Source organism: Eschrichtius robustus, chromosome 1 (genome assembly GCF_028021215.1).
Source record: "Eschrichtius robustus isolate mEscRob2 chromosome 1, mEscRob2.pri, whole genome shotgun sequence".
Classification (NCBI taxonomy): domain Eukaryota; kingdom Metazoa; phylum Chordata; class Mammalia; order Artiodactyla; family Eschrichtiidae; genus Eschrichtius; species Eschrichtius robustus.
The window spans coordinates 22,318,785-22,345,746 of NC_090824.1; the positions used below are offsets into that span (position 1 = coordinate 22,318,785).

The window sequence follows — 26,962 nt, forward strand, 5'->3', positions numbered from 1 at the left end:
TTTATCACGTTCAGGACGAAATCTAAAATCTTCAGCCTACAAGGCCCCTCTGAGGTGGTCCCTGCCTGCCATCTTACTGTAATTCTGTCGTTCTTCCACTTGCCTACTCTAGGCCAACTACACTCGCCTTGCTTTTCCATGGACATGTCGGACATCCTCCTGCTTCCGGACATTTGTACTTTCCATTCCCAGAGCCAGGGATTTTCAACTCTGAAAACAGTTGCATTGCTTATGCCCTCCAATCACTCAGAGCTCTACTTCAGAAAGGCCTTATTAATTATCCTACATAATATATCCCTTCACTCCTGAGCTCCTTACACTGCTGTATTTTTTTTCTTTATAACACTTCTCCTTACTTGTCATCTGTCTGCTATCTGTCCCCCTGAGCAGAATGCAGGCTTTATGAAGGTAGGCACTTAGTCTGTTTTGCTCATTGCTGTATCTCCAGCACCTAGAACAGTGCCTGGCATAGGTCTAGTAAGTGTTTCTTGAAGGAATGAATGTTATATGCTATGTTGTCAGAACTATTCATAGTGAAATATTCATTTGGCCAATACCCTCATGGACCTACCATGTGCCAGGTGCTGTGCTGGGGACTAGGGATTTAAAAATACTTAAAATGATGTATTGCTCTTTAGGGCTCCCAGTTTAGTTGGGAAAATAGAAATGTTAACAGTCATTGTAATTCAGTAAGTGTGTTATTTCAGCTTTGCATAGACTCTAGACTAGCCCGTACAGGAAATAGTTACCCCTTCTCTGCCCTTTGGAAAATTTGGGTGAAAGAGATTGTGCATTTTCAAATCATTTTAGGCAGTTCTTTTATGAATGTGATTCTACCCCGTGGCTTATTGCTACTTGATAAGCACTTTACCAATCTGTGGCTGAGATACTAATTTAAATTCTGACCCACTGTACTTTTGATTCACAACATAGCTCTGTGTCTTATTTTATGCCATGCTAATTATTTTCTTCTCTCTTTTATGTTTGTTACCTGTGGATTATTTTTTTCTTTGCAAGGTTAGAGTAAATACTTTTTTTCTGTAAGGTTGTGAAAAATCTATTAATGTCAACATTGCTGAAAGAAAGGAAGTAGATGGAAAAAAATGACTGGATATTAGGGGATTTGTCTTTCACAGCTGGTTGAACACTATTTATCACAGCTGGAAATGCACAGGTCTCAGACATATCGTGTTCTTTAGTCTTCTTCCTTAGTCTTTTCCTTGATTCCCCCCCTTGCCTCACATGCCCACCCACTTATTTAACATAAAGTCTGTTTTATTAGGCTTTGATCATTTAGATGACACCAAAACACTATTCTTTGTGTGGAAAGTATTTTTTCCCTGAACTTCTTAAAGAAGTTGGAAGAGATCTTAGATGTTGTCTCTTTCAACCTTGTACTCATCCAGCACTTGAATTTCCATTCGCAGAGCAAACTTCCTGCATGGTTTGTGGATATTAAGGACAAGTCTCCACAAGCCATGTTATCTTTTTCGTATTGGGAAATATTGAGAGTAATAGCTAGCTGGATTAAAGAATGTTCCATTTTGATACTGTTTTTCAGGGGCCTACTGTTTAATATTGATAAAACAAAAGCTGAACATTTAGAAATGTATTCCACATCAGAGAAGAGGTAACATGTCAACTGTTAGTCTGCTGGTTCAGGCCTTTGGATTCCTTTGAAGGGTGCAGTTCTGTGAGATGATGTGTGTATGTAAGTTGTCCTGAAATTCTTATAATCTCATTTCTATATAATTAACACTCATGTCATGTCTTGTTAGGCTTTTTACTTTATTAAAAAAAATTACCTAAGGCTTTTAATTATTACATGCTTGTAATGTACTTTCTATCCTCTTTCACCTCCCCATTTCAGCTTTCTCCAAAATTCTCCCATGTATACTAACTTACATTTTCTTATTATTCAAGTGTTTAAGAATAGTGTGCGTTTTTCAGGGTGTCCTTCTGGGTTGATCACTTTGCTTGTAGTTTCCTTGGTCCTACCCTCATTGAAGTTAGTCCTTATACAATTTTTTGTCTCTTTTTTTTTTTTTTTTTTTCCTGATTATTTGCTCTCTCGGTTCTCGAAGAGTTACTACTTATTCTATTAGGGCCATTATGGTCTCTTGACTCATTTTTTGTTTCACCTGGTTCTTTAAGCACATGCATAGGAGTTCTTATAAAGCATCTCTAATTCTCATTGGAAATAGTTGAGATTTACATTATAGATAAATAACTCACATTGCTTCTGTGAGTTGCATTTAAATCTGACACATATTTTATGTTCATACTACATATGATTAGATCTCAAAGTATTGTTTAATCACATTTCTTTTCCTAAGTGTGCATATTTTTTCTTGCCAATATTGCCATTGTAAATTATAACAAATAAGGCTAGCATGAGTCTGTGTGAGTCCCTTTGTGTAGGGACTGTATGCAAATAGACATTTAATTCTGTTAATGCTATGATGATGATGAAAAATGTTTGTGCTCTTGTTGACTGAACAGCTGTCTGACAGTAGACTGAGATTTTCTGAGTGCAGGACTTGTTTAATTTCTACTTTATGCTTTTCTTGAAGAGTGGAATGTTTCTATCTATGTTTTCAGCAAATTTATCCTAGACCATCTGTTTATAAAGCCCTACTTCCATCATTATTAATTAATATTTATTGGGTAACTACTGAGTGCATAGTAATATTGTGCAAACAAAGATGACTTTGCTACAAATAGGCTTATTCATAGATTTGGTACTGTTTTATTTTGATTAGAAAAAAGCAAAAGAAACAACCACCTCTCCCCCAAAATCCAAAGGCGTAAAATAATACCCTCTAACTCTGAACAATGAAAGATGTTGTATATTTGCAGGATATTCTGCTCAAATGCATATAAAACTTGAGAAATTCTAAATTAAATTTCCATAATTACCTATGATCTTCTGTTTGTCAACAATTCTAACTCCGTGGTCCTGCATTTAGAAAGTCAAATGAAGTATCCTATTGCTCTGGGATTTCTAATAAAACTATGAGTCTCTTTTTTGAGAGGAAACTACTCAGATAAAAACAGACCCTCCACTAAGAGTGGTTGCTTTTTGGTTTTGAAGGAAATCCTGGAAAGTGTACTTGTTGGGCTCACATTTAACTTTACTTGCAAGATTTTTATTAAGTGAAAGATTGCATAAAAATACAATCCATTCCAGTAAAAGCAGTGGCATTTAGGAGAATAATACTCATTACCATTGTTGCTTTTGAATTAAAGAAGTCAAAGGACTTATATGTCTTTTCAGCATACCAACTTTGTAGGCAATAATTAAGGTTTTGTTTTGCAGATTGGCAAATTTAATAACGTTTGAAGAACGAAATCCTGACGCTAGTCAATAAGGGTTTTACTTTTGAGTTATTTTTATAGTCATGGTAATGGATTTTCGCTGATTCATCCATGGTCTCTGGCCTGCTTAGTCTTCCATGTGGCCTTTGGCTAAGGTTTAGGGTAAAGGCTATGGCCATGGAAGAGAGCAAAGGGAATTGGTTCTCATGGTGATTGAACCCATGGCCTTGGTTGGCTTCATTGGCACAGGGTGCCCTAACCAGTCACAGACTCCATAAATATGGACGTAGTGGAACCAATAAGTTTATTTATTTATCAGGGAAAATAGGTCAGTAGTATGTGCTCATCTGTTCTACCACAATAATTCCTATAAAGCTTTTTGGATTCCTGAAATAATAATCACCTTATAAGAAGAAGGAGAAAAAAAAAAAAAAAGAAAGAACAAGACATCTAGGCCATTCTCAAAGAGAAGCTTTGAGTTTTATGTTTCAAAACCTCAGGTATCTTTAAAGAACATTATTTAGGATTACACTTACCATCAGAAGTAATACCAATGTACTTAACTACTGATAAATCTTACTTAACCACATGATACCTGATATTACTCTACCCTTTGCAAAATAAGGATGGTTGCAACTTGTGACTCTACTCACTATGTGCTTACCACTTCCATCTGGAAAATACACATAGTTCAGCTGGCAGCACGTCTTTAGAATCTCTCCCTTTGATATCCCCAAAATCTGTATGGGGTCATAATGATGATGATCAATATTGGATTCTCTTTGGACTTCTGTCACGCAGTTCTACTTTCACTTATTAAAGTGTTTTAAAATCGTAGATGTTGGTATGGAATTTTTGTTCCTTGGTTATGCCTGAAAAATAAATTTCTTTGAATAATTTAAATAACAATCACCTAGCTATTTTTGAGATATTGGTTCAAGGATTTAGAATATGAATGTATTGTTTTCTGCCTTGAAAAGAAACTTAATTTTTTGTTTTGTTTTGTTTTGGTTTTTGTTGGCACAGATAATCCCCAACTGGATGAACTTAAAGGCTAAAATTTTCCATGACTTTAGCTAGTTTTCATGTGGGAGGAATCTCTAACTTGATTTAGGAAAAAACAAAATTTAGAAATTCACAGAACTTGACAGAAATAAAATCTATGTTAATTTAAATGAGTAGTACTAGTTATGAGCAATAAAATCCTGCTGTATTATACGTATATATTCCTTTTCAAAACACGTATTTTTCTATTGATGTTTGGTTTTGGAGCTGTGATTTAGGTTTACAGAAGAGAATTTTGGAAATGGACACCAGATTTTTATACTTAAAAAAAATTCCAGTTAAGTCAGGTTCCAATTACAGTGTTTTATACATACTGAGTACTTAGTAATGTTTTTCCTTGATTTGAAATATAACATGTCCTTAAGTCTGTTTAATTTTTTAAAATACATAAACATAGACAACTTATAACTTCAATTTATAGCTTATGTGGTCTAATTTGGATCAGAATATCACTATATTGTGAAGCTTAAAATATTTGCTGATTTTTATTTTGTACCTACATGAAGAATGATTATAAAATAGATGACTGTGAAGTCATGAAAAGACATAGAGGAAGCTTAAAGGCATATTACTAAGTGAAAGAAGCTAATTTGAGAAGATCACATACTGTAGGATTTCGACTGCATGACATTCTGGAAAAAAAAATATGGAGATAGTAAAAACATCATTGGTTACCAGGAGATGGGGTAGGAAGGGGAGAGGTGAATAGGTGGAGCGCAGAGGATTTTTAGGACAGTGAAAATACTCTGTATGATACTATAATGATGGATACATGTCATTACACATTTGTCCAAACCCATAGAATGTTCAACAGCAAGAGTGCACCCTGTGTAAACCATGGACTTTGGGTGATTATGATGCATCAGTTTAGGTTCATCACTTGTTAACAAAGGTGGAGGTTTTGTTGGAGGATGTTGATAATGGGGGAGGTTATGCACGTGTGTGGGCTGAGTGTATATGGGAACTGTCTGTACCTTCCTCTCAATTTTGCTGTGAACTTAAAACTGCTCTTAAAAAATAGTCTTTAAAAAATATATATATATATGTATATACATATATATATATTAAGAGCAACTATTTTTATAATTCTCAGTAACATGACTTTTTCATTCTTTATTGTTACTGGGAAAAAGATATGACTTAAAAGTTTGTACCTTTAATATAATATTACAGACCTATTGTTCAATATGAGCACAGACTTGTTTTTCTATAGTCCTGTTGGTTTACCAGTGAATCATCTACATATTCTTGCCCTTGTGACCAAAGGCATGCAATTGTAGTGCTGCTGAGTGATTAGGATAAGACAGGATAGCTTATGTTCATAATTTTTTTTGTTGTTTTGGAAATTTCAGTGGCCTGTGTGGGTGTTAACATGTGACCTTTATTTCATTCCAGCTCCATCATTCTTACCCAAGCTTGCTGGTCCATTTAAAGTAGACAAAGGGCCTTTAATTCCCTATTTGTTCTACATTTTTGAGTGTGTTATTTTTTAGAGCCTCTTGATAAACATGCCTATTGTCAAAGTTGTGGGAGTTTTTATGGTCAGATGAGAGGTGTACAAACATTTTCTTTTTCTCCTTTCCCCTACTCTTTAAAAGGAAAGGCTGTATTTTTCTTGATTATGTTTGTGAGAATTCCGAATCATCTACCTCTAAAGAACTGCAGTAGTACAATACTCAATATGTTAGTCTTTTTAATGGAAATAGGCACACTTAAGGAAAAGAAGAAAAATTGTTGTTATTAGAAATTTACATGTGCTCCAGGGACCCTCTATTAAGGCTCAGTGTTGTTGCTGTGATCTTAAATGTGTAAAAGACAATCTGAATCCAGGAGCAGGGCACATGATAGCTTTATAGCTAAACTGCTTTTAAGAAAAAAACAAGCTTTAAAGGGCAAAATAACATAGTAATAGAAATTCATTGGCATGTGATTTTTTTCCCTCTTTTTATAGCTGCTTTCACTGGGTCAGTTTTAATATAATTCTAAATTGCTTGATCTAAGTCAAATGGAAAAGAAATCCAGTGCAGCCTTACACACTTAAAAAAGGTAGTAAATGAGTTAAAGTTTGTTATTAAGGTTTGAAGAAATGACTTGTAATTTTGATTTAGTTAATTTTAAAACTATTTCTCATTGGCTGTTATCTGTGTTTCCGAAATTTAAAGTGCATTATATTTACTAGGTCTGAAGAGTTAGATTTTCTTTCTTTGTTTTTCATGTTAAACTAGATAATATAGAAAATAGGTTCAGTGTTCTGGGCTAGAATACTGCTTGTGTGTTATTTGTTTACTGGCTTATGTTGTATAGGTAGGTTTAAAGTTAATAGGTGTGTTATAGGTTGTTTAAAGTTTATGACTTTTCTAAATGATAAGGTGGAAATATAGTAATTTGCTTTGGGTTGCTCCTCCGTACCCCACTTTTGTTCCTCTGCTGAAAACAATAGAATTTAAGTTCTCATTGCCTCACTTTTCCAAGGCTTACATATCCTTAGAGTATTAGCTACAGTAGAAGCATATATTATTTTGGAAAAGTGATATTATAAATAACTGGTCAGATGTACAAGGTGGAAAGTTCAGAGGAAAGGAAATTTTATCGCAAAATCTTAGATATCCAAGAGAATTAGAGGTTCTTTTATTCAACAGCTCCATACATGGAAATTCAAATTAAAAAAAAAAAATAGTTGACTTTCAGAAGAACTATGTTTTTATAGGGCATAATTCCATGTACTAGAAAACACAGTTTGATTAAAGTTCAGCTTGTCGATTTTTATTCCTTTCACATCAAGTAAAATTACCAATATTTATACTAATTATAAGAAATGAAGATTAAATATCTATTAGTGTGAGAATGAAAATAATTATTTCTCAACTGCCCTTTAAAGGGGATGGATGCTGGTAACAGGTCTTTTCTTTGTGTGGTGAGGAAAGTGGGGTATTGGGCATGGTAATCAGTGTCGGCGTTCAAAATTGAGAACTGGAATAGAGACACACTGCTCGGCGTAACTCGGGGAGGGAGATTTAGAAGCCTGTTGGGAAGGTCCAGAAGCTGCAAAGAAACTAAACAATGAAGCTGAAGAAGATGTAGGGGAACAGGGGAGAAAGGAGAATTCCTGCTTAGTGGAGTAGCCCAGGAGAGTTAGGATTATATAGAGACTTGATGAGTGTACTCCATCCACCGATACGGTCTTATGTAAATTCTGCATCACTCATTAATGTTTTTGGTGTAAGTAGGTTATCGGGAGGTGAATGCGAAGGGGTTCAGCGTTCTACTTAGTGGTGAGCACTGGCCTATGAGTTAACTTACTAGGAATCTGGGTTGCATTAGGCATAAGGTTTGATGGGGGAAAAGTTTGTTGGCCAAAAAAGTCCTGATAATGTTATAGTTGGTCTGATTTTGAGCTAAAATTGGTGGGTAGAACTTTAAGGATACTTGCATAGCCTCAAATTATCTACCAAAATATTTGTTCATTACTTTAGTGATTTTAACATAGTTCCACATATTCTTTGATATTCTCCCTCTGGGAGGTAGAACTTAATTCTTCTCCCTGTGAGTGTGGGCTGGACTTAATGACTTGCTTCTAACAGAGTCTGGAAAGGAAAGAGTACTAACTTTATGGCAGGGAGATTTGGCAGACACCACCCTACCGTAATCAAGCTATCAAGGTTAACATCACTAGTCCTGAGTCATGTTGATACCACGTACCCTCCAGTGTGATGCACTGAGAACGGTACTTACCTCTGTGGTATTCTGTTCCCAAATTTATGAGCTTTGTCTAATCATGAGAAGACATCAGAAAAACCCAAATTGAGGGACAGTCTACAAAATACCTGACTTGAAGTTACCTGAAGTATTTTCGAAAATGTTGAAATCATAAAAGCAAGGAAAGATTGAGAAACTTCCCCAGATTGGAGGAGACTAAAGAGACAAGCTGCTCTGAAGTATCTTGGAACAAAAAAGAACATTTGATAGTTAAGTAAAGTCTGTAGCTTTTGGTTTTGTAACAGTGTTAGCATCTTAGTTTCATTAAACTTACCATGGTTATGGAAGATGTTACTTTTAGGGGAAGCTAGGTGAAAAGTATATGGGAACTCTGAGCTGTCTTTACAACTGTTCTGTAAATCTGAATTATTTAAAAAATAAAAAAAAACTTAAACCTGTTCAGAGGATTTTTTTCTAAGGAAAAGACTAAAATGATGACGTGTGAAAACAGGAAACGGTTTTTAACTCTTTGACCTAAACCCCCAAGTAAATATTTATTTTCCAACATCACTACACCATAATAATTGTTTTTACAGAAAGAAAGACAGCGTGGTGCTTGAGAAAATATGGTGGTTAAGAAAGATGGGAGAAATCTGGAAAACTTTCATGTATGTGATGAACAGAATTGGCCAATTGCAAAGTGAAGTTGTTATTCAGGAATTATAAAGGGCTATTTATTCATCCATTCGATAACATATGTTTACCACCTAAAATGTGCCAAGTATTGTGTTAGAGTTAAAATATGATCATGACAGATGAGGTCCCTGGCCTTCTGAAGCTTAACACCTTAGTGACACCAAATCTTTTATATTACTCTTTGGAAATGTAAACCTCTAGATAAACAACGATTATTTGAATGTCTATCTAAGTAAAAATAAGCATATAAATGAATTAAGCACATTTTAATAGACTTAATCAAAATAAAGTATGTAAACACTTGGGAAATGTTAATATGTCTTTCTTTTTTTTTTTTGACGTAAGATGTAATGGGATTTTAAAAATGTAGTTTTGGAACTCATGAGGAAGGGACAGAAATGGATTAATTCCAGTTAGTAAAATGGAAAAATTTCTTCACTGGAGAATTTTTGGGGTTTAAATTCTTAGTAAGTTAAACTCCTAGAGTTGCAGCACGCAGTTAAGTCAAGTTTTAAAAGCTTAGCAGGTGACTCCTTCTGTTTCTCGTACCTCAGTAAGCAGAGGACACAGGTGGAAACAACTTGGAACATGAAGACATGTACAGAATCACACTGGGAGGATCTTAGCAGCTACTGTTTGAAGGTTGCAGAGTCTTCCAAGGTAGATTTTGAATTTGGCTTTGGAAGTGAATGGCTCTTGTATTTGGGACAAGCCCATCTTGTTTGAAGTTGCTTATGGCCTCAGGTGATGTCACCGGGTTTGGGTGAGCCTTCACTGCATACTCACTTGGAGTGGCTTCTGCTCAGGAGTGTGAATCCAGAATGGGAGGCTGACTATTTACAGTTTGATGAAACTTATCAACTGCCTGAGGAAGTCTTCCTCATAATCTCCTCTCTGTGGAAAAACCCAGGCTGGTTTTTAGTTCAATGAAAAAATATTGACTGAATCCATGAACCTTGAAAAAAATAGTATTTTGTTTGTTAGAAAAACAGCAGCATGCTTTCTACAGTAACTTACCACTAGGCTAGCACTAGATTAAGTTTTAGAGAACCTGCAAACATATATTTGATATGAAAAATATACTTGGCAATAAAAGGTGTGTGACATAACTGGACAAAAAAATATTGAAAAGATAGCCAGTTAAGTTTAACTCATTAAAGAAAAACAGGTGACGGGGCTAGGTTGAATGATGATGTTGAGGAATAAGATAGTTCAAATATTGTAAAATGAATTGATGAAAAATATAGCAACAATTCATATCTTTTTAAAAATAATTTCTCCCTCCTTCCCTCTCCCTCTTCCTCTCCCTCTCTCTCTTTCTCTGTCACGGAAACACATACACACACATGTTAGGTGGAGTTAGACCAAGGAAGCGTGGAAAAAATGAAGATGCCAACAATAATTTTCAAGTTTCTAGGATAATTTTGTTCAGGAAAAATTTATAAACACATCCCACCAGCCAAAACTGAATAGATTATACATACCTGAGTAAATATTATTACAAATTCCACTTAGGCTACAGTAAAGAACAAATAATAAACATCAAAATCATTTGATAGCTACCTGAAAAGCATTATGATTTGTAATACTTTATCAATTGTTAACAATTTAGCAATCGTAATAGTTGTCTTTTATTGTATATTTTATTGCTTTACAAGTATCAAATTATTTAGTCTTCATATCCACCCTGTAAGCTTGATATTATTGTTTCAACGTGGGGAGGCAGTGCCATTCAATGGTTAAGAGGCACACAGCCTGAGTCTATGTCCTGTCTCTGTCACGAGCTTGGTGAATGACCTTGGGCAAGTTATTCAACTCCTTGTAGCCCCAACTTCCCTCTTAATAAAATGGACTTAATAATAACTCATGGAACCATCGTAAAGATTAAATGTATATATTCAATATATGTAATGTGTTTATTTAATATATGTAAGAAGAAGAAGAATGCCCGGACGTAGTAAACACTATAAAAGTGTTGATATATTATTTATACTCAAACCAAAATTATTATTATTTTTTTTTTTAAAAAAATTTAATCAATTAATTAATTTATTTATTTAGTTTTAGCTGCATTGGGTCTTCATTGCTGTGCGCGGGCTTTCTCTAGTTGCGGCGAGCGGGGGCTACTCTTCGTTGCGGTGCGCGGGCTTCTCATTGCGGTGGCTTCTCTTGTTGCAGAGCATGGGCTCTAGGTGCGCGGGCTTCAGTAGTTGTGGCATGTGGGCTCAGTAGTTGTGGCTCGCGGGCTCTAGAGCGCAGGCTCAGTAGCTGTGGCGCACGGGCTTAGTTGCTCCGCGGCATGTGGGATCTTCCCGGACCAGGGCTCGAACCCGTGTCCCCTGCGTTGGCAGGCGGATTCTTAACCACTGCGCCACTAGGGAAGTCCAAAATTATTTTTTATTTTGATGGTGTCTCTCTGCTTTTTTACTCAATTGTTTTTTATTAGAGCAGGAGCCATGCAGAGGGGGCTGTAATCTCATGGGTAGGGGGGACGTTGTTATTTTATATATGCATATATATGCACTTTGGAGATACAAGTTGGATATGTGAGTTAATGAAATTGGAATATGATTGATTATACTTGCATCAAAACAGTTTTAACATGTTTTGCTGTTTGCCTAAAAGTAGTTTTTCTATTGAGCATCATAGAACTTGTTGGAAAAGACTTGTGGAAATTTGGCTTTTCTCAATTTGGATGGCCTCTACACATACACCTTTTTAAATCTAAATGCTAAGTGTCGAATTTTTTTTTTTTAAACAAATGGAATGTCTTTTAGATGTTATGAAAGATTGCTCCTAATATAAATGTTTTTCCTTAAGTTTAATTTTGTTTTAACATAGAAACAAACCAAAACAAACACTTATGTGGTTAACTTTTGAAATTTGTATTTTCTTAAAGTTCCTTTTTTTCCAATTTATTAAAGAGAGAAAAATGTAGAAAAGAATGCTTTTCTTTGCTCTATATGAAAGTATGGTTGAAGAGCCAGTTATATGTTGTGATAAAATGTCATGTATGTAATAATGATGCAACAAGCATGTTTGTACCTTGATATTTTTTCAGAGTTTGAAAAACTAGTGAGCTGGTTTTAGGTATTATGTCAAAATTGTTGAGCTGATAATATAACTTTTAAATACTATTATTTCGGCAGGCAGTAAAATTTGTTTGTTTCCAAGAAAACTGTTAGCTGTCTAAGCTCTCCAAATGTGTTACAAAATTCCTAAAGATGGGAAAAAGTGAAACTAAGTGGAACTTGATTAGGTAGATCGGGAAGTTTATATTTGACCCCCAAGGAAGTGATCTGATGACTTCAGTGAATGAGCAGGTTGTAATTCCTGTGTATATTTTGTACAATTCATAATCATCTTCCTCAGCCTTTTCTTAATAGATCCTAGTAATGTCTTTCAGTTTTATGTGTATTTAGGAATAATACTGATTTTCCCATGTCTTTCTTTCTAGGCATTGAAGAAACAAGAAGCTAAAGCAGAGGAGAATGAGGGAGTAATGAAAAATAAGCTAAGACAAAGTGAAACTGAAAAGAGTAAAGTAAGATTTTGAAAATTAACATTTTTTTTGAATTTTTGAATTTTATTTAATTTATTTTTTTATACAGCAGGTTCTTATTACTTATCTATTCAATACATATTGGCGTATATATGTCAATCTCAATCTCCCAATTCATCCCACCACCACCACCACCGCCCCTGCCACTTTCCCCCCTTGGTGTCCATACGTTTGTTCTCTACATCTGTGTCTCAATTTCTGCCCTGCAAACTGGTTCATCTGTACCATTTTTCTAGGTTGCACATATATGCATTAATATACGATATTTGTTTTCCTCTTTCTGACTTACTTCACTCTGTATGACAGTCTCTAGATCCAACCACGTCCCTACAAATGACCCAATTTCATTCCTTTTTATGGCTGAATAATATTCCATTGTATATATGTACCACATCTTCTTTATCCATTCGTCTGTAGATGGACATTTAGGTTGCTTCCATGACCTGGCTATCGTAAATAGTGCTGCAACGAACACTGTGGTGCATGTGTCTTTTTGAATTATGGTTTTCTCTGGGTATATGCCCAGTAATGGGATTACTGGGTCATACGGTAATTCTATTTTTAGTTAATTTTAAGAAACCGCCATACTGTTCTCCATAGTGGCTGTATCAGTTTACATTCCCACCAACAGTGCAAGAGGGTCCCCTTTTCTCCACACCCTCTCCAGCATTTGTTGTTTGTAGATTTTCTATGATGCCCATTCTAACTGGTGTGAGGTGATACCTCATTGTAGTTTTGATTTGCATTTCTCTAATAATTAGTGATGTTGAGCAGCTTTTCATGTGCTTCTTGGCCATCTGTATTTCTTCTTTGGAGAAATGTCTGTTTACGTCTTCTGCCCATTTTTTGATTGGGTTGTTTGTTTTTTTAATATTGAGCTGCATGAGCTGTTTATATATTTTGGAGATTAATCCTTTGTCCGTTGATTTGTTTGCAAATATTTTCTCCCATTCTGAGGGTTGTCTTTTTGTCCTGTTTGTAGTTTCCTTTGCTTTGCAAAAGCTTTTAAGTTTCATTAGGTCCCGTTTGTTTATTTTTGTTTCTATTTCCATTACTCTAGGAAGTGGATCAAAAAAGATCTTGCTGTGATTTATGTCAGAGAGTGTTCTTCCTATGTTTTCCTCTAAGAGTTTTATAGTGTCTGGTCTTACATTTAGGTCTTTAATCCATTTTGAGTTTATTTTTGTGTATGGTGTTAGGGAATGTTCTAATTTCATTCTTTTACATGCAGCTGTCCAGTTTTCCCAGCCCCACTTATTGAAGAGACTGTCTTCTCCATTGTATATCCTTGCCTCCTTTGTCATAGATTAGTTGACCATAGGTGCGTGGGTGTATCTCTGGGCTTTCTGTCCTGTTCCACTGAGCTATATTTCTGTTTTTGTGCCAGTACCATATTGTCTTGATTACTGTAGCTTGGTAGTATAGTGAAGTCAGGGAGTATGACTCCTCCAGCTCCGTTTTTTTCCCTCAAGACTGCTTTGGCTATTCGGGGTCCTTTGTGTCTCTAAACAAATTTTAAGATGTTTTGTTCTAGTTCTGTAAAAAATGCCACTGGTAATTTGATAGAGATTGCATTGAAACTGTAGATTGCATTGGGTAGTATAGTCATTTTCACAAGACTGATTCTTCCAATCCAAGAACATGGTATATCTCTCCATCTGTTTGTGTCATCTTTGATTTCTTTTATCAGTGTCTTATAGTTTTCTGAGTACAGGTCTTTTACCTCCTTAGGTAGGTTTATTCCTAGGTATTTTATTCTTTTTGTTGCAATGGTGAAGGGGATTGTTTCCTTAATTTCTCTTTCTGATCTTTCGTTGTTAGTGTATAGGAATGCAAGAGATTTCTGTGCATTAATTTTGTATCCTGCAACTTTACCAATTTCATTGGTTAGCTCTAGTAGTTTTCTGGTGGCATCTTTAGGACTCTCTATGTATAGTATCATGTCATCTGCAAACGGTGACAGTTTTACTTCTTCTTTTCCGATTTGTATTCCTGTTTTCTTCTCTGCCGTGGTGGCCAGGACTTCCAAAACTATGTTAAATAATAGTGGTGAGAGTGGACATCGTTGTCTTTTTCCTGATCTTAGAGGGAGTGCTTTCAGTTTTTCACCATTGAGGATGATGTTTGCTATGGGTTTGTCATGTTTGGCCTTTATTATGTTGAGGTAGGTTCCCTCTATGCCCACTTTCTGGAGAGTTTTTATCATAAATCGGTGTTGAATTTTGTCAAAAGCATTTTCTGAATCTATTGAGATGATTGTATGGCTTTTATTCTTCAGTTTGTTAATATGGTGTATCACATTGATTGATTTGTGTATATTGAAGAATCCTTGCATCCCTGGGATATATTCCACTTGATCATGGTGTATGATCTTTCAATGTGTTTGTTAGTATTTTGTTGAGGATTTTTGCATCTATATTCATCAGTGATATTGGTCTGTAATTTTCTTTTTTTGTAGTATCTTTGTCTGGTTTTGGTATCAGGGTGGTGGTGGCCTCGTAGAATGAGTTTGGGAGTGTTCCTCCCTCTGAAATTTTTTGGAAGAGTTTGAGAAGGATGGGTGTTAGCTCTTCTCCAAATGTTTGATAGAATTCACCTGTGAAGCCATGAGGTCCTGAACTTTTGTTTGGTGGAAGATTTTTAGTCACAGTTTCAATTTCATTACTTGTGATTGGTCTGTTCATATTTTCTATTTCTTCCTGGGTCAGTCTTGAAAGGTTATACCTTTCTAAGAATTTGTCCATTTCTTCCAGGTTGTCCATTTTTTTGGCATAGAGTTGCTTGGAGTAGTCTCTTATGATGCTTTGTATTTCTGCAGTGTCTGTTGTAACTTCTCCTTTTTCATATCTCATTTTACTGATTTGAGTCCTCTCCCTCTTGTTCTTGATGAGTCTGGCTAAAGGTTTATCAATTTTGTTTATCTTCTCAAAGAACCAGCTTTTAGTTTTATTGATCTTTGCTATTGTTTTCTTTGTTTCTATTTCATTTATTTCTGCTGTGATCTTTATGAGTTCTTTCCTTCTACTAACTTTGGGTTTTGTTTGTTCGTCTTTCTCTAGTTCCTTTAGGTGTAAGGTTAGATTGTTTATTTGAGATGTTTCTTGTTTCTTGAGGTAGGCTTGTATAGCTATAAACTTCCCTCTTAGAACTGCTTTCGCTGCATCCCATAGGTTTTGGATCGTCGTGTTTTCAGTGTCATTTGTCTCTAGGTATTTTTTGATTTCCTCTTCGATTTCTTCAGTGGTCTCTTGGTTATTTAGTAACGTATTGTTTAGCCTACATGTGTTTGTGTTTTTTACGGTTTTTTTCCCCTGTAATTGATTTCTAATCTCACAGTGTTGTGGTTGGAAAAGATGCTTGATATGATTTCAGTTTTCTTAAATTTACCAAGGCTTGATTTGTGACCCACGATGTGATCTATCCTGGAGAATGTTCTGTGCGCACTTGAGAAGAAAGTGTAATCTGCTGTTTTTGGATGGAATGTCCTATAAATATCAATTAAATTTATCAGGTCTATTGTGTCATTTAAAGCTTGTGTTTCCTTATTCATTTTCTGCCTGGATGATCTGTCCATTGGTGTGAGTGAGGTGTTAAAGTCCTCCACTGTTATTGTGTTACTGTCGACTTCCTCTTTTAGAGTTGTTAGCAGTTGCCTTATGTATTGAGGTGCTCCTATGTTGGGTGCATATATATTTATAATTGTTATATCTTCTTCTTGGATTGATCCCTTGATCATTATGTAGTGTCCTTCCTTGTCTCTTGCTACATTCTTTATTTTAAAGTCTGTTTTATCTGATATGATTATTGCTACTCCAGCTTTCTTTTGATTTCCATTTGCATGGAATATCTTTTTCCATTCCCTCACTTTCAATCTGTATGTGTCCCTACGTCTGAAGTGGGTCTCCTGTAGACAGCATATAGATGGGTCTTGTTTTTGTATCCTTTCAGTGAGCCTGTGTCTTTTGGTTGGAGCATTTAATCCATTCACGTTTAAGGTAATTATCGATATGTATGTTCCTATGACCATTTTCTTAATTGTTATTGGTTTGTTTTTGTAGGTCCTCTTCTTCTCTTGTGTTTCCCACGTAGAGAAGTTCCTTTAGCATTTGTTGTAGAGCTGGTTTGGTGGTGCTGAATTCTCTTAGCTTTTGCTTGTCTGTAAAGCTTTTGATTTCTCCCTCGAATCTGAATGAGATCCTTGCCAGGTAGAGTAATCTTGGTTGTAGGTTCTTCCCTTTCTTCACTGTAAATATATCTTGCCACTCCCTTCTGGCTTGTAGAGTTTCTGGTGAGAAATCAGCTGTAAACATTATGGGAGTTCCCTTGTATGTTATTTGTCGTTTTATCCTTGTTGCTTTCAGTAATTTTTCTTTGTCTCTAATTTTTGTCAAGTTGATTACTCTGTGTCTCGGCGTGTTTCTCCTTGGATTTATCCTACCTGGGACTCTCTGCGCTTCCTGCACTTGGGTGGCTAGTTCCTTTCCCATGTTAGGGAAGTTTTCGACTATAATCTCTTCAAATATTTTCTCGGGTCCTTTCTCTCTCTGTCTTCTCCTTCTGGGACCCCTATAATGCGAATGTTGTTGCGTTTAATGTTGTCCCAGAGGTCTCTTAGGCTGTCTGCATTTCTTTTCATTCTTTTTTCTTTATTCTGTTCCACGACAGTGAATTCTACCATTCTGTCTTCCAGGTCACTTATCCGTTCTTCTGCCTCAGTTATTCTGCTGTTGATTCCTTCTGTTATAGTTTTCGTTTCAGTTATTGTGTTGTTCATCTCTGATTGATTGTTCTTTAATTCTTCTAGGTCTTTGGTAAACATTTCTTGCATCTTCTCGATCTTTGCCTCCATTCTTTTTCTGAGGTCCTGGATCATCTTCACTATCATTGTTCTGAATTCTTTTTCTGGAAGGTTGCTTATCTCCACTTCATTTAGTTGTTTTTCTGGCGTTTTATCTTGTTCCTTCATCTGGTACAAAGTCCTCTGCCTTTTCATCTTGTCTATCTTTCTGTGAATGTGGTTTTTCTTCCACAGGGTGCAGAATTGTAGTTACTCTTGCTTCTGCTGTCTCCCCTTTGAAAATTAACTTTTAAAGAGGCCTGCTTTTTGGGGCCAGTGATATTCATTGAGTACCTTGGAAAGTGTCCCTGAGGCCATTTGTTAGAGTGCAGTGAAGCCTTTATGTTTTGATGTGGAGTCACTTGGCTTGAGGGCTCTGCCACTCTCTGCTGCTTGCTCTTGGAAACATACACAGGTAGTTCGCTACCTTGTCTCCTGGCCGCTCTCCTTTTCTAGGTGCAAATTAAACTTGACCATTCCTTGCTGGAGAACATTTAAAGAGGTTGACTTTACTGTAGGGTTGGGAAAGACCTGTTGTTTAAAGGTTGAGTATTTTGCATCTACTCATTTTTGTTATAGAAGATAGGAACAGTTACCAGCCTAGTTCCAAAAAATCCTCTATTCTCATTAAATATTAAGTATCTTTGATATGAATTCATGTCTGTGAGGCTATAGAGTGTAGCATTTTAGACCTAGAAAGTAACTCAGAGGCCAGAGAACTCTCTTCAATTTGCAAATGAGTAGATTAAAGGCCAAGCCCAAGGTAATGAATGATAAAGTGAAAATTTGCTTGTGATATAATTTTCTTTACTCCGTATTGCCTTTTCTATCTACCCTTACCTCCTTTATTTTATTTCACCAACCTATGTAAAGTTGCATGATGCGTCCATGCTGCCTTTACGGTGGTAAACAAGGTACATCAGGTCATCCAGTTTGCTCTTTGGGAGTTGTAAATGCTGATATTACCCAGGAAACATGACCAGTATGGGCCCTGGTAGATTTTGAAACCATGTTGACTTCAGTGCGATTTCTTCCCTTTTTTTTTTTTTTTAAGTAAAAATGATAGGTCACTTTTACTAATAGTTTTTCATTGATAGTGCAAACATTTTCCATATATTTATAGACAGTTTAATTTCTTTTGTCAACTACCCATTTTCAAACTAGGATTTTTTTTTTTTTAAACATCTTTATTGGAGTATAATTGCTTTACAATGGTGTGTCAGTTTTTGCTTTATAACAAAGTGTATCAGTTATACATATACATATGTTCCCATATCTCTTCCCTCTTGCGTCTCCCTCCCTCCCACCCTCCCTATCCCACCCCTCTAGGTAGTCACAAAGCACCGAGCTGATCTCCCTGTGCTATGCGGCTGCTTCCCACTAGCTATCTATTTTACATTTGGTAGTGTATATATGTCCATGACACTCTCTCACCTTGTCACATCTCACCCCTCCCCCTCCCCATATCCTCAAGTCCATTCTCTAGTAGGTCTGTGTCTTTATTCCCGTCTTGCCACTAGGTTCTTCATGACCTTTTTTTTTTCTTCCTTAGATTCCATATATATGTGTTAGCATACTGTATTTGTTTTTCTGTTTCTGACTTTAGTTTCGTTGATTTTTGCTATTGTTCCTTCATTTCTTTTTCATTTATTTCTGATCTGATCTTTATGATTTTTTTCCTTCTTCTAGCTTTGGGGTTTTTTTGCTCTTCTTTCTCTAATTGCTTTAGGTGCAAGGTTAGGTTGTTTATTCGAGATGTTTCCTGTTTCTTGATGTAGGCTTGTATTGCTATAAAATTCCCTCTTAGAACTGCTTTTGCTGCATCCCATAGGTTTTGGGTTGTCGTGTCTCCATTGTCATTTGTTTCTAGGTATTTTTTGATTTCCCCTTTGATTTCTTCAGTGATCACTTCGTTATTAAGTAGTGTATTGTGTAGCCTCCATGTGTTTGGATTTTTTACAGATCTTTTCCTGTAATTGATATCTAGTCTCATAGCGTTGTGGTTGGAAAAGATACTTGATACGATTTCAATTTTCTTAAATTTACCCAGGCTTGATTTGTGACCCAAGATATGATCTGTACTGGAGAATGTTCCATGAGCACTTGAGAAAAATGTGTATTCTGTTGTTTTTGGGTGGAATGTCCTATAAATGTCAATTAAGTCCATCTTGTTTAATGTATCATTTAAAGCTTGTGTTTCCTTATTTATTTTCATTTTGGATGATCTGTCCATTGGTGAAAGTGGGGTGTTAAAGTCCCCTACTATGATTGTGTTGCTGTCGATTTCCCTTTTTATGGCTGTTAGTATTTGCCTTATGTATTGAGGTGCTCCTATGTTGGGTGCATAAATATTTACAGTTGTTATACCTTCCTCTTGGATCGATCCCTTGATCATTATATAGTGTCCTTCTTTGTCTCTTGTAATAGTCTTTATTTTAAAGTCTATTTTGTCTGATGTGAGAATTGCTACTCCAGCTTTCTTTTCATTTCCATTTGCATGGAATATCTTTTTCCATCCCCTCACTTTCAGTCTGTATGTGTCCCTAGGTCTGAAGTGTGTCTCTTGTAGACAGCATATATATGGGTCTTGTTTTTCTATCCCTTCAGCCAGTCTGTGTCTTTCGGTGGGAGCATTTAATCCATTTACATTTAAGGTAATTATCGATATGTATGTTCCTATTCCCATTTTCTTAAATGTTTTGGGTTTGTTATTGTAGGTGTTTTCCTTCTCTTGTGTTTCTTGCCTAGAGAAGTTCCTTTAGCATTTGTTGTAAAGCTGGTTTGGTGGTGCTGAACTCTCTCAGCTTTTGCTTGTCTGTAAAGGTTTTAATTTCTCCATCAAATCTGAAAGAGATCCTTGCTGGGTAGAGTAACCTTGGTTGTAGGTTTTTCTCCTTCATGACTTTAAGTATATCCTGCCACTCCCTTCTGGCTTGCAGAGTTTCTGCTGAAAGATCAGCTGCTAACCTTATGGGGATTCCCTTGTGTGTTATTTGTTGTTTTTCCCTTGCTGCTTTTAATAAGTTTTCTTTATATTTAATTTTTGATAGTTTGATTAATATGTGTCTTGGCATGTTTCTCCTTGGATTTATCCTGTATGGGACTCTCTGTGCTTCCAGGACTTGATTAACTATTTCCTTTCCCATATTAGGGAAGTTTTCAACTATAATCTCTTCAAATATTTTCTCAGTCCCTTTCTTTTTCTCTTCTTCTGGGACCCCTATAATTCGAATGTTGGTGCGTTTAATGTTGTCCCAGAGGTCTCTGAGGCTGTCCTCAGTTCTTTTCATTCTTTTTTCTTTATTCTGCTCTGCAGTAGCTATTTCCACCATTTTATCTTCCAGGTCACTTATCCGTTCTTCTGCCTCAGTTATTCTGCTGTTGATCCCGTCTAGAGTATTTTTAATTTCATTTATTGTGTTTTTCATCGTTGCTTGGTTCCTCTTTAGCTTTTCTACGTCCTTGTTAAATGTTTCTTGCATTTTGTCTATTCTGTTTCCACGATTTTGGATCATCTTTACTATCATTATTCTGAATTCTTTTTCAGGTAGACTGCCTATTTCCTCTTCATTTGTTAGGTCTGGTGTGTTTTGACCCTGCTCCTTCACCTGCTGTGTGTTTTTTTGTCTTCCCATTTTGCTTATCTTACTGTGTTTGGGGTCTCCTTTTCACAGGCTGCAGGTTCGTAGTTCCTGTTGTTTTTGGTATCTGTCCCCAGTGGCTAAGGTTGGTTCAGCGGGTTGTGTAGGCTTCCTGGTGGAGGGGACTAGTGCCTGTGTTCTGTTGGATGAGGTTGGATCTTGTCTTTCTGGTGGGCACGTCCACGTCTGGTGGTGTGTTTTGGGGTGTCTGTGGCCTTATTATGATTTTAGGCAGCCTCTCTGCTAATGGATGGGGCTGTATTCCTGTCTTGCTAGTTGTTTGGCATAGGGTGTCCAGCACTGTAGCTTGCTGGTCGTTGAATGAAGCTGGGTCTTGATGTTGAGATGGAGATCTCTGAGAGATTTTCGCCGTTTGGTATTACGTGGAGCTGGAAGGTCTCTTGTGGACCAGTGTTCTGAAGTTGGCTCTCCCATCTCAGAGGCACGGCCCTGATGCCTGGCTGGAGCACCAAGAGCCTTTCATCCACACGGCTCAGAATAAAAGGGAGAAAAAAATAGAAAGAAAGAAAGAAAGAGGATAAAATAAAATAAAATAAAACTATTATAATAAAAAATAAGAAAAAGGAAATTAACAATAAATTTATTAAGAAAAAAAGTTTTTTAATGTTTAAAAATAGATTTATTAATTTTTTATAATAAAAAATAAGAAAAAAATTAAGAAAAAATTTAAGAAAAAAATTTTAATTTTTAAAAATAAAAAATATGAAAAACTTATTAAAAATTTTTTTAAATTTCTAAAGATAGGAAATAAGGAAAAAATTATTAAGAAAACATTTATTAGGAAAAGAAAATTTTTTTAAGTAAAAAAAGAAAAAAAACAAAAAAACAAAAAAACGGATGGACCTAACCCTAGGACTAATGGTGAAAGCAAAGCTATACAGACAAAATCTCACCCAGAAGCATACACATATACACTCACAAAAAAAGGAAAAGGGGAAAAATTAATATATCCTGCTCCCAAAGTCCACCTCCTGAATTTGGGATGATTCGTTGTCTATTCAGGTATTCAACAGATGCAGGCACATCAAGTTGTTTGTGGAGCTTTAATCCGCTGCTTCTGAGGCTGCTGGGAGAGATTTCCCTTTCTCTTCTTTGTTCACACAGCTCCCGGGGTTCAGCTTTGGATTTTGACTCGCCTCTGCATGTAGGTCGCCTGAGGGCGTCTGTTCCCCGCCCAGACAGAACGGGGTTAAAGGAGCAGCTGCTTCGGGGGCTCTGGCTCACTCAGGCCGGGGGGAGGGAGCGGTACGGAGGAGTCGGGGCGAGCCTGTGGCGGCAGAGGCCGGCGTGACATTGCACCAGCCTGAGACGCGCCGTGCGTTCCCCCGGGGAAGTTGTCCCTGGATCACGGGACCCTGGCAGTGGCGGGCTGCACTGGCTCCCGGGAGGGGCGGTGTGGAGAGTGACCTGTGCTTGCACACAGGCTTCCTGATGGCGGCAGCAGCAGCCCTAGCATCTCCTGTCCGTCTCTGGGGTCCGCGCTGATAGCCGCGGCTCGCGCCCGTCTCGGGGGTTCGTTTAGGCGGCACCCTGAATCCCCTCTCCTTGCGCGCCGCGAAACAAAGAGGCAAAAAAAAGTCTCTTGCCTCTTCGGCAGCTGCAGACTTTTTCCCCGGACTCCCTCCCGGCTAGCACTGAAGCCCGAGCCTCAGCTCCCAGCCCCCGCCCGCCCCGGCGGCTGAGCAGACAAGCCTCTCGGGCTGGTGAGTGCTACCCGGCACTGATCCTCCGTGCGGGAATCTCTCTGCTTTGCCCTCCGCACCCCTGTGGCTGCGCTGTCCTCCGTGGCTCCGAAGCTTCCCCCCCGCCACTCGCAGTCTCTGCCCGCGAAGGGGCTTCCTAGTGTGTGGAAACCTTTCCTCCTTCACAGCTCCCTCCCACTGGTGCAGGTCCCGTCCCTATTCTTTTGTCTCTGTTTTTTCTTTTTTCTTTTGCCCTACCCAGGTACGTGGGGATTTTCTTGCCTTTTGGGAGGTCTGACGTCTTCTGCCAGCATTCAGTGGGTGTTCTGTAGGAGCAGTTCCACGTGTAGATGTATTTCTACTGTATCTGTGGGAAGGAAGGTGATCTCCGCGTCTTACTCTTCCGCCATCTTGCCTCGTCTCCCCTCTTCCCTTTTTATTTGTTTATAGAAACAAGAGAACAGGTCAGATAATATTTTGTGTGGATTCTCTGCTTCCACGTGTCCTTTATAGTTGATTTACAGTTGGCCCTTGAACAATGGGGGCTTAGGTGCCCTGACCCTCTGTGCAGTCAAAAATCCGAGTATAACATGTAGTCAGCTCTCCGTATTTGCAGTTTCTCTCTAGCCATGGTTTCACATATGTGAATTCAGTCCTATAGTACTGTAGTATTTACGAGTGAAAAAAATCCTTGTATAAGTGGACTTGTGCAGTTCAAACCCATGTTGCTCAAGGGTCAACTGTACTTTTAAAAATATGTGATAGTTATTTTCTGAGCTGCATGCACACTTTTAAAAAACTTATATAACTGGATGAAAAAATTATTTTGAAATAATAATAGATTCATAAGGTGTTGCAAAACCAAATGTACCATGGGCCAGTTATTCTTAGTGATAACATTTTCTATAATTGCCATCCAACATCAAAACTGGGAAATTGACACTGTTACAATGCATAGAGCTTATGCAGATTGCACCAGCTTTATGTGTGTACTCATTTGTGTGTTGAGTGTTTGTGTGTGTGTGTACTTCTGTGCAGTTTTATCTCATGAATCTCAATCTTATTGCCGCGATAGTCAAAATACGGAACTGTTCCATCACCACAGTGTTCCCTCATGCTACTCCTTAATAGTCACACCTTCCACATGTACAATTTCTGAAAGACTAATGTATAGATAGTAGTTTGTTCAAATGAAATGATAATTTAGGATAACTATTACAAATCAAAGCACTTAATAACATCTTAATATAAATTTGTGATTTCACAAAACCACCTTACCCTTACAAAGTGCTAACATGTCCAGCATATGTAAGCTCTGGATTTTTAACAGAAGTGTCCCATCTGTAGGGGAGGAAAAATAATTTTCCCTTTACCCTTCTAGGTTCTTTGGCTGGTATAATAATTAAATTGACATAAAACAGATTAACAGGAGAAAGACAAGTTTAATTTTGTATGTGTGGGAGCCCCATAAAAATATGAGACTCAAAGACGGCCAGGCAGTTGAGGCTTATCTACCATCCTGAACTAAGGCAAGGAATAGGGGCTTGGGGCTTCAAAGGGGAGGAACACAGTTCACAGGAAGATGAGAAGAGTATATGTATGGTAAACAAATGTTTGCCCTGCCGTACAGAGAAGTCTTTCAGATATAGAAAGTTATCTTTGGTAACAGCTCTCTTTCTATTACAGACCTCCTTTTTAAATTTTTAAATGCAATTTAGGGGAAGGTAAAAAGCTTCTCCTGAGTCTGCTGGGTTTTGATTGCCATCAGCTCAGAATAATACTTGTGCCAAAGAGGCATATTTTGGAGTGGCATATTCTTCTCCCCTTCACATCCTGTTATATTTTTCAGCTTGAGGTAAGCTAAGCACATTGCCTTTGTAGGGTATTTAGTCACCTAACTGGCACATTTTCTGTGCATACTTATCTAATGGCAATATTATTAGGGAAATTTAAAATATCTTATTCTGATTAAAATTTTTAGAAATGTTAGTAATATTGGAAGTATTAGGAATATAAGAATATTAAGAATATAAAAAATAACCAATTGGATGAAATATACTTTGAGTCATTGGGTCCCTGAAATTTTTATTCTAATTTAGTTCATATGATACTACATGTAGTAATTTAAAGAAAAAACTGCTTTAGAATTTACATGAAAATGATTTAGAACTGAAGGGATCTCAGATTATCTAATATAAAATCCTTATTTTAGAGGTGACAGAAAGGAGGCCTAAGGAAAAGAGATTTAAATGGGGGTCGTAATTGAGATGGAACTGACTAGAGCCCAGACCTCCTGCAGTCTGGTCTGGTTCACTTTTTGTTATTTAATTACCATTATTTTAATGGGAGCATTGATATATGTTTATAGCAAGATATTTTTCCTTTTATGTTAGCTGTAAAAATCTGAAAACTTTTTCACTTTTCTCCTCTTAAACTGAGCCTGTAATAGTTTAGTTATCTTCTGCCCCATTGGACATTTTTCCTTATTCTTTGTTGAAACTCTAGCTTGAACAGGAATTGGAGCTATCTCGAAGGTTATTGAATCAGTCAGAAGGCAGCAGAGAAACACTTTTGCATCAGGTAAGTCTATGCAAGCTATGCTAATCTGCTTTTAAATTAAATCAGGATTCAGTCTCTTTCCCTATTAAATGTCTTTGTGAAAGGGAAAAAAAACCTTAGATCTAGAAGTTTTTTTCCTTAAGGAATGTATATTAATACACATAAGCAAAAGATGAAATCCTTTCAGGAAGATTCAGAGAAAGCCAATACAAAACACCAGCCCAGGTTCCCACTGTGACAGTGTTATCTTGCTGATTGCTTTTCCAGTTTAGGAATTATCTCTCTCAGCATAACCAGTGTAAAAGTGAGACTGGATGTGTAAGATAAAATTTTCCCAGGAGCTTAATTTTATTCAAGGAGACGTTAGAGAGTGAAGGAGGAAGTAAAATACATAAAACAGACCTTGCATGTTCAAGTTACTTTGAATGCATCACTGTCTTATATTCACATTTTCAAGATGCTACCTGCTTCCTTTTAACCAGAGATAAGGCTTAATTTTAAAGCATAACATTTTGCAGCCCATTAGCCCATAATAGGAGTTTGGTGCTTCTGATATTTAAAGTTCAGTAACTTGAAATAGCCATTTTATACACATTGGATAAGGGCATGTGGGTTTCTAACTACCTTTCTGCCTGTGTTTAATATAAATTGCAATTGTAACTTCCTCTGTTTTGAGGTGTGGGTTACATAACTCACTACATAATATGCTAGGTAGGCAAAGTTGTCAGACATCTTAGACGTTCAAAACGAGTATTACGTTTTGACATTTAATCCTGAAGCATCTGAAACACCGTAGCTCCTGTTTTACAAAATGTTTAAAAATGTGTAATGGCTTTGTTTTGCAGCCAGTGGTCCAATGGAATTAATGTTGGCAGAGTTTAGACTTTCTTTTTTGGAAGTTTATATTTGTATTCATTTCCTTCTGATTCTTTTTTTTTTTTTTTGAACTCTGCCTTGTAATTTCTAATCTTATCTTTTGAAATAAGAGATTTATGTGTTAAGGTTGTCATTGTGACTTTACCTGAGTCTTTCTGCCACTGCTGACTTGTTTAAAGGTCAGTGTGGACATGCTTGCTAGTCTCCAGATATACGCAGATGAATAAAATGGTACCTTACCTTAAGGATTTTATAGTTTATTTAACAGCTTTTATTGCTTATTTATTTTGAGCAGTACTTTGATATCACAGTGTGCTAAATTGTGATCATTTCATTTGACTTTACCAACCAATAGACTATGTTCACATGAAAGAAAATAAGTGAAAAATATAAAAATGTATAGTACTTAATTGGGGGTAGTTTGGGTTAATAACAGTAGAGTGGACTGAGGTGAAAATAGGGATTTAAAAAAAGTGTGATCAAATTCTTTGTCACGGTAGACACAGAGAAGGGGAAAGAACATTCATTGTTTGTGGACGGAATGGGAGGAATAAAGAAATGGAGCAAGAGACTGTTCCACTGTGCTTGGCATAACAAGGAGATTAACTTGGCTTCAACTTGTGCTTACAATAGCCCATTGGAAGTAAATTTTTTTTTCCCTAGAAAAATAATTTGTAAGTTCAGTTATTCTTTTCCTGCTTTTAAAACTGATAAAAGTTTCATTTTTGACTGTGTGTATTTAGGTAGAAGAACTCCGTACACAACTTACGAAAGCAGAAGGTGATCAAAAAGGCTTAGTACATCAAGTATCTCAGATTTCCAAGCAACAGTCAAACCATCAGGACGAACAAGAAGATGACTGGAGGTTTAGAAGAGGTATAATTCTGACTTGTAAATGTCTGGGGCGTTTTTGATCTTTCTTAAATATTTCCCATTTTCAGAATTGCTTTCCTTATGTTCTTTTCATCCCATTTCTTGATCTACTACAAGGTTTTCCAAGTTAATCATA

General features: G+C 36.8%; 1 protein-coding gene across 7 annotated transcripts in view; it reads left to right on the top strand.

Moving 5' to 3' along the window:
- CEP128 (centrosomal protein 128) overlaps positions 1-26,962 on the top strand; it is a 432,903-nt gene that overhangs the window by 83,507 nt on the left and 322,434 nt on the right. For 6 of the 7 annotated variants that reach the window (XM_068557945.1, XM_068558268.1, XM_068558193.1 and 3 more), the window contains 3 exons: positions 12,233-12,319; positions 25,024-25,098; positions 26,697-26,829. In XM_068557945.1, the coding sequence (XP_068414046.1) occupies positions 12,233-12,319; positions 25,024-25,098; positions 26,697-26,829 (295 nt within the window). The remainder of the gene's footprint in view (positions 1-12,232; positions 12,320-25,023; positions 25,099-26,696; positions 26,830-26,962) is intronic. The other variant, XM_068558347.1, reaches the window with a different exon arrangement.